Genomic DNA, 12,531 nt, shown 5'->3' on the forward strand with positions numbered 1-12,531 from the left:
TATGTATGAATTCAGTTGCTTTCAGTTAATTACTAATTGAAGCCACTATCTAGATCACACACAGCCAGTCAGCCACTGGTAAGGGCTGTATCTTTTTTTTACAGTGTTCAGTGAAAATATCGCAATGCATCGCAATATTTCAAGTTTCATGATGCATTGTGATAGAATCGCATCGTGGCATGTGAAAAATGTATTTAATTATTCAGTGCATCAGAGTCCAGAAAGATTCCAACTGAAATTTATATATTTTTTTCCTGGCCACTCATTTTGTTACTCATTTATTACCAGTTTCCATGGTTACTGTTACTATATCCAAATTAATAATGTTCTGGCAACCTTTTTTTTTCTTAGGATCATATTAAAAAAATTCCTAAAAATACATCGCCTTTCATTTATCTTCCCTTATGTGGTCCATCTCAGGCAGCAGCAGTATTTCTATCAGTAGATCTAAGTCAAAGCAGCTGTTTCACTGTGAGATTATCAATGTAAATATCAGGCACCGTCAGATAATTATTTCAGAAAATTGTTTTTTCAAAAGACTCTATAACATTCCTCACAGTGGGACATAAGAGAGCAGATTTAAATCTACAACCAATTCCACCACCCTATTCCAGCAACACTTTTCCTTAATCTGCAACAGCTGCTAAACACACAGTGTATACCCAGCATAATATAGCAAATAACTCCTTATTGACCGGCTATATGTAACTTTTCTTTATTGCTTATATAGAAAGATATTTCTAAGGCTGAAGAAATGTAGAAAATGTTTCCTCTAAGACATACATTGTCATTATCTATCTTTGAAAAATAAATACGGCTGAAGGCATTGGCACAAGTTCAAGCAGTATAGCTGGCTGGTCAGCTGGAGTTTTGTTTTATTTCAGTACACTAGCAAAAACTTTTAAAAAGTAAAAGTGCAGGTATCAGAAAATAATTAGTACCCCTGAAGCAGCATAATTAACATGGTATAAATCTATTAAAATTGAAAAGCAGATTAGCTCAGATAACTTTAAGAATTTTGAAATCTCAAATACACATCTACATTGCATTGTTATTTAACACAATGACCACTAATTAATGACCAACATAGGGCTTCATAGTTTTTTAACGTGATATTTTACAGTATGTCTCTTTTTGAGAACTCTTGCTATGTTTTTTGCTTTGCTTTATTTATTAACCACAGGCTTATAGCCCAATATATGTTTCTTATGGAAGACCAAAATCTATTTCATCCTTATTTTATCTTTCGTATACACCTGCCACAGCAATCTATTTTACCCAGCCACCACAGAGAGGCTGTTATTTGAAAGTGATCCATCACAAAGATGTCAGCACAGTGGGAACCTAAAACCTAACCCTTCCCCAACTGTTTCCCTGCTGTGATACAAATGGCAGGACAGTCTACCACAGACTATGCTTCACCAACAGCTTGTGTGTTTACCTGAATGTGGCCTTCAGTATCTGACCAGTGGTGCTTTCCTGGGTCTGGTTGTTGTAGCCGTAGAAGAGGTCTCCAAAGACAGTCTGGTTGGCAGGGATGTCTATTGCTTCCCCACAGTCTACACCCTCTGTGCAGACTTCAGATAGAGGTAAGCATGACCTTCCATCAGGACCACGTTTATAGTCCTCAATGCACCTGAAATCATAATAAAAAAAATACAGTTACAATGCAATACAATTTATCTTTTAAGATATTTACTGTCTTCCCAACCAATTTACTTTCACATAAGTGTATTGATCTTTTATCTATGCCTTTCAAGAGTTAATCAGGGCTCAGAGAAAATCTGCATCTCATAGGAGAAAACAAATGGTCTTACAAGGAAGCAATCCTGCAATCTTTAGCTGCATCTCTGCTTAAGTACACCTGAGTCCAACACAAATCATTAGCAGAGCTCTGCAGAACTTGACACTATGCTAGCAAAGTAGATTGACCATTTGATTTAGGTCTGTTGATTAAACATTAAGAAGTTGTCTGACAATGGACATAAGTATTTGAGTTTGAGCTGAGAGGTTAAATAAACCTTTAAAGGATACTGAAAGAACCTACAATTGTAATTTAGCATTCTTTTTTCACATATTAGCATTGAAGGGTCAAATAAAGTTAAAAGGTGCATTTAAAACACAAAATAAAAACATTACCCTCGAATAATGAATTTGGAAAAACTAATGCCAGTCTTCCACATCAGGCTTCCCATTAGTTACATCTTCATTATGAGAAAAGATGGGAAAAAAGGCTTTAGTTGAGAGTTAAAAGCAACAGAAATTTGTTTCACTCCCAGATTTAAAAAATGTGTTAAATGCTGTCTAGGTTTCAAGATGGCATTTAAGGGCAAGATAGCTTCTTTCAAGTACAAATGAGTTAATTAGCAATGCTGGTAGCTTACTGTACACATGAATCTATTCAGTCTTCAATATTCAACTAACTAAACACTGACCCGCAAAAGTATCCATACCCCATGAGATTTTTCTAAATTCTCTTAGACTATATTTATAAACTTAAATGTATTCGATCTGAATATTTGTAGAAGGAACAAGAGTTTGGTTAATTAGAATTGTTATATTTCTGCAAATACAAATCTAAGTGATAAATAAAGCAGTCTACAAGCAATTTCGTAGCACAACAATTTATGTCAAAAATTTAAGCTTTTGCGGTGGTACTCAAAATGTTCCAGTTCTGCCCCTTTGTACAGAAATAATTTAAGCATATGTAGATTAGATTAGATGAGCTTTATTGATCTCACAGCGGAGAAATATGTAATATATAGAAATAGAAATAGAAAATAATAGAAAATAGAAATATGTAACATATTTTGATAGGGTTATATATATATATATATATATGTGCCTGAACGCGTTCATTGAACGAAAGTTCATGAACTCGTTCATATTTTGGGCGAACGTGAACTGAACGTACTGCATTACTGCCGGATGAACGTTATTGTGAACTCGTTCATTCTGGTGTCTGTGAACGGCACGCTCTCTCAGTTCAGCTCCGTTCAATAGGTTGCCAGATTTCTATAGAGCCCTCCAGGCGAAACCCTGGCTAAATCACACCGTAAACAGGCCTTAATATGTAGCGGGGAAAACACCCAATCTGGCAACACCAGCTACCAGTGTCGTAGCCTACAGCCGCGTGCGTCATCAAAACAAAATGCCGTGTGGAAGCCACAGCAGCGTGGAGGCGACAAAGCAGCAGTATGATCACTTAAAACAGTTTTATGACCAGGTGGTCGGTGAGGATGATGGCAACAAGTTTGCCCGCCGGCTTTCAGTAAAAAAATCCGCACTTCAGTAACCTTAAATTCCTACCTCAGCCTGGTCCCTTAGTTTGTGTTAGTAAAATCTTCTTGAGCGGAGGTGTTCAACAGGGGATCCGCGACCCCTAGGGGGTCTATGGAGGTACTGCATGAGGGTCTGCATGGTTAGTTGATATTTTTATATTCCCCCCCCTGCAATTTTTTCCCCCACTAATTGAAATGTCTTTAAATACTCATTAACATGAAATCAACACACTGTAGTAGACAGATAAATGGAGACAAAAGATGTCTTTCAGTCATCAATGCACACATTCAGCGACACATAGGAGCTCTTTTAAGCTGGGCACCGTTTCATTCACAACAACCAGGAATCAGAATCAGAAAAACTTTAATAATCCCAGGGAGAAATTAATTTCTTTACATTACTCCATCTGTAATAGAGTGACTATAGGACACAATTTCATACAATATATATAGTTAGGGGGTCCCCGCTCCATCTCGCCATCAGTTTGGGGGTCCTTGGTCTGGAAAACAGTACTGCTGTCATATTTAAGGATCTACAGTTTGGGGTCACCCTTCATAGCCACTCATTTATTATAAAAACCTTCAACCAACACATCATGACAAATTATTTTCTTACAGCAACCATCCTTTTAGATGCTACGGTGTTTTCTGCCTGACAGTCACTTCACTTTGAAGGGACCTTGGTTACTTACCTAACAGCAACTAACCAAGGCCCAAGTGTAAAAACAACGCTTGGAGGAAATAAAAGGGATTGATTTCTTGGGTTTTAGGTGAGTGGAGAGAAAGTCTGCTCTTGTACATAACTGGAAGAATTAAATAGATATGCAATATTTCCCATTTACCAAGTATTATCTTAGCTAAACCCATTAAAATGTAATATAATTTACTGGAGTTGAAATAGCATTTTGAAGTGACAACTAACAATGTTATATGTTGAGATCATCAGGTTGGCCTCTTAATAATGAATTTCAGAATCATAAACATTTAGTAAATACATCACTTGACAAAAGCCTACGGTAATTAAATTAAATTGGAAAATAGAAGAGATAGCATCTGGGTTTGTAGTCAGGGTGATAATATATCTAAAAAAGCTGGCACACATCCTTTTAACTCTTAATTAAAACTGCTATTTGTTATCACCTTTTCTGCTTTATAAAAGCACATTATATACGTTTTCAACTCACATCTCCTAATCTCCCTGCCCTTTTCGAAGAATAGTCGGCTATGAATGATATAACATGTTTTAACATAAGCACGTATGAATTGAGGGACAGCGGTGTAGATGCATCACAGAACAATGAACACCAAACAGCTTTGTGTAAATGTAAATACTGTAGTGATAATACAGTAAACATTGCCACAACCAATACTTAGGGAGCATTTGATTCTTTTCTACAGTATATTACCTTTTTTTTTGTTTAATATAAGTTTTTTAAACAACCCTATCTCTCTGCCAGTCTACCTGGTTAATTGAAATGATGTTTTTTCCATCATTGCTGAGTTTTAATTTATGCAGAAAGGAAGAAACAAAATCGAGAAAGTGTTTAGAAGATAGAAAAACAGCCATACAGCCCTACGCCTAATGCTTAACTTTATATGAAGTGTTCTATGGCAGGCCATTTTACATTTATTAAAAGCACTCGCCTCTCTTGTCCCATTTGTAGATCGCTAAAATAGGATTTTCCTGGTCAAAATGACATTCCTATTTAGAAGTGTAATAAGATATTTTCTAAAGTACATTTTTGAAACAGAAACTAAATTTGACCTCTGGTGGGCAAGCCTCTGGATCCTGACAAAGAATGTCTTCCACCATCACAGGAATCAGAATCTTGCATAAATTAAACGCCTTCACTTTGTTCAAATACGTTTTTATGCATGTCTGATCAGAACTAGGTGTTAAATAATATTCTTTTTTGAGATCAGGAGGTTTTGGCATTGCTCACGGGATGGAGATTTTTCCTTACTTGTTTATGACATGATACAGTAAGTTTTTTCTTTTCATGTGTGACACAATGTGTCATTTACAGTGACATGAATTAAGATGACATGTTTATAAAACCTAATAATTAAGAGTAATTACAGATAATAAACTGCTGAGTTGTGTTGTTGCTTACCCACAGAACATCTGGATGTTGTAAAGTGTTGGGTCATCCTCTAGAGGGGCCAGCTGTTGGAGGCACAGCTGCTCACATCCACCATTGAAGCCGTCAGAGCAGTCAATCCCAATGTGGTGGTCATAGCACCCGGTCCCATCTTTCATTGGACTCAGACCTGGGGGGCACTATAAAGAAATAAAGGGTTGGAAATGAGTCAAATCCTTACTTTTAAATTCTTGGTCAATTAAAACCACATTTGGACAGATATCTTTAATGCGAAACGTTATTGTAATAAGAAATTTAGCTCCCTGGGCACTGTGGGCAGATAGTCCTTTATAAGAGCATGTGTGCTTCAAAAGAGACATATGTTCATGTTGAGCACCATTGTTGCTGTTTTCCTTCTTTTTTTTTTTATTCAAAACTATTTAAAACTTCAACAGCCCATTATCAAAGGTATTAAGACGGAAATGCATTATAAAGTTGAAAAAGGAAAAAAATATAAATTCATAACATAATGCGAATCATTATCGCCACATGCAATGTTATATGTCAGACGCATGACACCACTGGATTTTATTGCAGTGGAGACATGGGCTCTGTTCGAATTCATGGGATGCGTCCTCTGAAGGCCAGATTCGAAGGACGATTACATTATAGCGCGGCGCCGAGGTCTGGTTGGATTCCAAGACTCCTCCTTATGCAGCCTTAAAATGCGTCCTTCTTTTTGCCCAATTTAAAGGATGGGTCCGAGGTATCCTGTCTATCCTTGGATATCCCAGGATTCAGTCAGCCTTTTGTCAAGACAAACGGCTAAGACTTTAACTATCAGAAAATTGGGTATACATTATCATTAAAGAAATAGACATGTGGCCAACAATGCATGCACAGTCTTTGACTTTTACAATAATGCATTGTGGCCCATGGTATGTTAAGACAAATCATAACATAATGTTATTCTTCTTAAAAGCCTTTAAATACTTCAACATGTATGGGAAGATGAGAAAAAAAGATTATGATCATCTAATATCCTCTAATACTGCTGTATGATACATTTTGGACCAATGTTTTTAATTCTGCCAAAGCAATCATAATAATTACTGAGAGATATATTAAACAGAAAAACAAAACCTGTTAAAAAAGTAAACATTTTATTTCATACAGAGGCTACTGCTTCAATATATTGTATACTTGTGATATTACAGCTTCAGAATATGCAATATTAGCTGAATGTTTAGTAATGTTTTACATTTTTTATTTATTTATTGTTTTTCTGTCTTGGATATAATGACCCATTTGCATTGCCTTATGCTTAAAATGTGAGGCACACTTAAATTGCAACTCCTGTTTGCTGGATGTGAAAAAAAACAATTTCCACTGCACCTTGACAGAAACGCAAATTGGACAAGATTTTACAGCAAACCTTTGAGCTTCATTAAGCCAAATGAGGCACCTGAACTTTGTACTAATTTGAGCAGGCCTACATAACGAAATGAGCCAACACATATACTTTGGTGCTTGAAGAAATCCTTTTGCCAGGTCCCCATTGTGAATGCAGTGGTACCTTGTTAAAGTGTACTTCATCAAAGTTGCCTTTGAAGTATTAGCTGACAGAAACTATTATGTGCAGTCGACTTGACAGGTCTATAAAAAAACATCATGGGAAACTCTGAACAAAGCTTTAGAATAAAAGGAAGTTGGGGTGAACTTAGGTCTTAGAGCTCTTTTTTAATTCACTCCAATGCTGATTGTTTTTTAAACCAGAAGAAGTATAATTCTGGAAGTAAAAGCAAAACATTTATTTTGCTCATTTTCATTACAGAGAAAAAAGTCTGAAAGAGTGCTGAGGAGTGCATCCCTTTCTTCTTTCTCTATTAAAAGGAGAAATTATTTTCATACTAGGGTTTTGGGTAAACAATAATTGAAAACATATATATTAACCATAGTTGAACAAAAAATACTTTTACAGCTTTAAAATTCCCTTAATTCCGGTAAATAATAATCTGTTCTTCAGCATTGAAAATAAAATAACTTAAAATCACCAGCATTTCCATATATTTCGAAAATATTCCAAGTAATGAAGCTTATGCAAAACTTCTATCTGGAAGACTCTTCACCTAAACCAACTGCAAAGTCCCTCTTTCCGCTCAAGCCAATCAACTCGTGGGCCACACCATCTCCGAAGCCAATCAGCTTTCAAGGTTCCCTTCATTTACCTCCTGGCACATCTTCTCTCTCCTGCACGCAAACAAAGTTTCACCCACCTACACTACTCCACCCCATCTCCTCCCTCACTCTCAGACTATTCTCAGTCCCAGTTACCCTCTTGCTTATTCCACCATCAGAATCCGGGCCCCGGAGGGGAAGACCAGGCTAATCCTTTTCGTTTACTCATCCAAGCATACGTTGATTCAGAACATCAAAGTCTTCTGCCAGGGCCAGTGCGCCGTCTATATCTTTATCTGCTTCTGTCTCCTTGAACGCGAGTTGACCTTGTCAGATGGCCACTCAAACAGATCCTGGTTCTGCTGGAGGTTTCTTCCTGTTAAAATTTAGTTTTTCTCTCCACTGTTACTACATGCATGCTCAGTACGAGGGATTGAAGATGATTGTGTTACCTGTATAAATAAGATTAATATTTTCTAATTGCGGCTTTTCTCTGTGTGAGTCTGTCCAGGTTGACGTAGGGATTGTATCCTGCTTGTTTAATAAAGAAAAACCCCCACACACACACACAGAGGGAGAGAATAGGTCACTTGTATACTCAAATGTATTTAGTTGCCTTGCCACACATTTTACAGAAGCACATTTGTGAGGTCAGAAACTGATGTTGGTTGAGAAGGCCTGTCTTGCTGTCCGCTCTCTTATTCATGTCAATCTTTAGACTGGGGTGTTTGTTGTTGTATTGGGTGTTTTTCTGTTTTTTTTTTAGGATAAACAAGTCTTTGTCTGAGTGTGTACATTACATATTTATATTGCGCAGACATATTTCGGATGTCCAAAACAATTACAAAAATTATAACAGTAACACACAAAAAATTAAGTGAAAACATTAAAGACATGACTAATAAATGAAAAATGTTTTGTTTCTGAATATTTTTTGTGTCTACAAGTTGAACAACAACTGCAACTCGTTCTGAAATGTTAAATTTTAAATATTTTTTTAGTGAATGACCACTCAACAGAAGGGACAATATGTTATCCCTACCCCCCAAACCAACCCGACCAACTTTGCAACAACTTTTTATTAACTAACGGTAATTTCTTAAACACAAAACAGAAGATTATTTGTCTTTTATACATTTCAATAGTTTCAATATGCCAGCCTAGAACATCTGTTGTGCTTTCTATTTTTTTTGGGACTTCAGCATATAGTACACCTCGCCACGGTGTCATCATTCTTCACCTTCACTAGTCATGGATATACTTAAGCATATTCTGTTGTAAAGTTAATTTTATGTTTTCATTTTTTTACTTGGGAATTCAACCCCTGCCATTTCACAGATGCACAGCTTTGAGTTGTAACTAGGTGACTGTCAGAGAGTAAATCAAAACCTATTGGCTTATTTTTCTGACTAAACCAATCAGCGCACTCTCTGACAACCAGTTGCCTGGAACGCTCGTTAAACAGAGCATCGCTTTGGACAGATATGCTCAGGTTTCACAAGCAACTTCCTCCCCACACTCCCCTCTCTCTTGTGCTTGAGCAATGTAAGCAGTTCTTATCCGCACATGATGCACGAATTATTGCATTGGCTGCACGCTCTCACTTGCATAAAAAAAAAAAACAACTTCGTATAGTCTAAAATCTGGGATGAATTATCCGACTCGCGGGCATCTGTGAACAACTATCGTTATCAGGGAGACTCCCAGAACTTCCGGAAGGTTTGGGATATATGTCTATATGTCTATATATATATATATATATATATATATATATATATATATATATATATATATATATATATATATATATATATATATATACAATAAAATGCTTTATACATTTTTATTTTCAGTATTTTATCATAGGGTTACTATATGATAATTAGTTTTTATAAGCCTACATTTTTTCACACACATATTGTGTTTCTACATCAGGGAGCAGCAAATTAATTCTTGCCTTAATGTTGGGTCATGTATTTATTTCATCCTCACTGGCCAACAGACCATCTGGGATATTAAGTTCAAAGCTTTACTGATAGTGTCTTTGCTGAGCTTATTTTCTATAGAAAAGGCCAAGTTCGTGCTTTTTGTATTAGGACATAAGTGAATCATCATTAGTGCGGCAACAGCAAAATGAAGCAATGGTAGAATGTGATCATTGCAGCTACTGCAATGATGAGAGTGGTTGGGCCAGTGGTTGGGATTTGTGGAGTCTATCATTGAAAACTTCAATCAAAGAAACTTTTAGCAAGTCAATAAAACAAATCTGGCAGTCTTATTTAGCAGGAAATGGAACTATAATATTCTGTATCCTCATAAACCATAGAAGTGCAAGTCCAATATTATATTGGGTGGAGGGCAAGATGAATGAATATTAACTGTGTCTGAAGGCATTACACAGAAGATAATTAAGCCCACAGGATTTTCGGAGTGCACTTCATCAGCTGACTTGGATCAGCGTTGTGTAACTGATTTCAACAAAAAATGGTTTTCATACAAATCATTTTGCAAATTAAACAACTACAGGCAGGGTGCGGTAAAGGATAGCTCACAGTAGTCATCATTAGGTCGGTGTCATGTTAATTGTTATCTTATTTAAGTGGGTGGAAATTATTATGACTTATATTTGCTGTGATCAATTCTGAGACATGCCTGTACAGAATGAGGCAACAAACTGACAAATGTTACTTTGGTAACATCTCCTCCCCTAAGAAAATGTTGGGTTTGTCACAAACCAAGACGAAGTCATGGACAGTAAAAGTAACATCATGTAAGGCTTTTGTCTACTGAAAAGAACTGCCTTTAGACATGTACTGTACCTAGTCTCTCCATCAATAACAAGCTGCAGTATTCAGAATCTGCATTGCAGCATAAAACCCCCAAGTCATGCATTCATGGTAAGTAGCCTCTCTAGTTCTTAAAATGTCCCTGAAAGTGGAATATTAGTGAAACAGCGTCCTCTTACAGATGAAACAAACAAATACACTAAACTTGTTTGTTCATCTCCATAAAGTCTTAAATGATAGAAACTAGGATCAAAATAATATAGTGATAGTGATAGTAAAAAAATTCTAGTTTAAAAATTTTTTTTATTGTATCCTTTGCACATTTTTCTTTTTCAGGAGTACAGAAAAAAAAAAATTCTGGGAATAATATAATTTTTATAAGATTCTGAGAAAATCTTTTCACAGAATAGGTCCCTACATTTTAACCATCCACTAACACAAACAAGAGTCTTTAAAGATAAAGTAAATCACCATTAATCTTACATCATTTAATAAGCTGACAGTGAGTTAAAGTCCTGTCTGTTTTAGTGAGGAAAAAGCTAGCAATATAAAGCCTTCTCTGGAAAACCCCTTGAACCACCATGGCTTTTAATCCTGTTGCTTAATGGAGATAAATTCCTGCAGTGCTTTTCAGGCTTAAGAGAATCAGCTCTGTGCTATTGCCAAACAGCAACAAATCCCTTTGAGAGGAGTTGGATCATCTTTGCAGTTTTCAAATTCATCTGATAGCAAATGTAAGAACAAAGACCAAAAAAGTAAGGCGTACATTTCCAAGAAGTGAGTGTAAACCCTGATCAGGCTTTAATCAGCGAGTCACAAAAAGTAAAGAGTAAAAATGTTAAGACAATAATTTTTTTATGTTTTATGTTTGCAGGTTGTACAGTATCTGTGTGTAAATTGTTTTACCCATTGTATGTCTTTTTACAGCTTGGGGAGTGGTGGCCTAGTGGTTAGGGCATAGAGCTTAGAACCCTGAGGTTCTGAGTTTGAGCCCAACTCCGACTCTGGCTCTCTGAGCAAGACCCTTAACCCCTGGTAGCTCCCCAGCTGCCCCATGATGGCAGCCCACTGCCCATTAAGGGGATGGTTTAAATGCAGAGATAAATGTCTCCAATGAGTGAGGAAGTTGGGGGAAGTTATGCGACAACGGAGGGACATGAGGGCGAAACAGAGCTGGGATTCAGGTGGAAAACGGGTCTCAGCGTTTTCGCGCACCTCGCTCTTCTAGTTGGTCTATCTTCACGAGTCACAATGGCGGTCATACAAACAAAACAAGCCGGTAAGGTACCAAACAGGGAATACGGATAGTGTAGAGCGGATCTAGATTTTACCAATCAGAGGCCTCCTGTCTGCGGCACTGTCTGTGGTCACCTACAATTTTGGAAACGTGCAGCAGAGAGTCTGCGGAAGGGGTTGATGGCACATTTGCGTTCACTGCAACACACATGCAGATGACCTGGTTTCTGAGTATAAACCAGCCTTTAGTTGTCAATTAAGTTTAGTTTAGGGTTAGGGTGAGGTATAAAATGTTAATGGTTGGGTTCAAGGTAATTGTTAGGGTTAGTGCATAGAAAGGTTTGAACATCACAAAAAAAATAGAAGTAAATGGAAGTCGACGCATAGTCCTCAATACAAATGGTAGGAAGAGAATTGGTGTGTTCAGGGGTGTGTGTGTGTGTATGGTGGGTATGCGTGCATATGCATGTGTAGGTGGGGGGGTTGTCTTGAAGTTATAAATTTGTCGTTTAACAGCAAATTGTAGAAGATAGTGAATGAAAAGAAAACTAGATCAAACAGATGCAATTTTTTGAGACAGTAGACACTTTCCTACCCGGTAGGTTCTTATGCCCTGGAATTTTGCAGTTTAAATTCCTTAGATATAAAGCCTAAAACCTAAAGATTATTTCCATAATAACAAGCTGAACAGGCAGTAGAGGTTTTTGTGCAACCCACAAAAGACATCTTTTTTTAGGCACAGTGTAGGTGTAAAAGTGCATAAATAAATAAAGCATTATTTAGTTTTCTTTTTGTTGTATCTTTTCAGAAAATTACTTCTGAATTCTCAGTTGTAGTTTCAAACCTGCTGGACTAATGATAAAGTGATACTTTTTTGTGTCTTAAAGTTTATGAAGGACCAGATATTCACACAGAATATGAAGTCAAAACCCTGAAGAGAACTACAGGTCACATCTTTAATCATCTATT

The 12,531-nt window shown here is 36.8% G+C and overlaps 1 protein-coding gene across 6 annotated transcripts in view; it reads right to left on the reverse strand.

Moving 5' to 3' along the window:
* astn1 (astrotactin 1) overlaps positions 1 to 12,531 on the reverse strand; it is a 486,347-nt gene that overhangs the window by 286,265 nt on the left and 187,551 nt on the right. For all 6 annotated transcript variants that reach the window (XM_038300459.1, XM_038300458.1, XM_038300457.1 and 3 more), the window contains 2 exons: positions 5,396 to 5,562; positions 1,442 to 1,636 (listed from right to left, as the gene is read on the reverse strand). In XM_038300459.1, the coding sequence (XP_038156387.1) occupies positions 1,442 to 1,636; positions 5,396 to 5,562 (362 nt within the window). The remainder of the gene's footprint in view (positions 1 to 1,441; positions 1,637 to 5,395; positions 5,563 to 12,531) is intronic.

The sequence above is a fragment of the Cyprinodon tularosa genome, unplaced genomic scaffold (genome assembly GCF_016077235.1).
Source record: "Cyprinodon tularosa strain WSP-4 unplaced genomic scaffold, ASM1607723v1 ctg45, whole genome shotgun sequence".
Taxonomy (NCBI): Eukaryota; Metazoa; Chordata; class Actinopteri; order Cyprinodontiformes; family Cyprinodontidae; genus Cyprinodon; species Cyprinodon tularosa.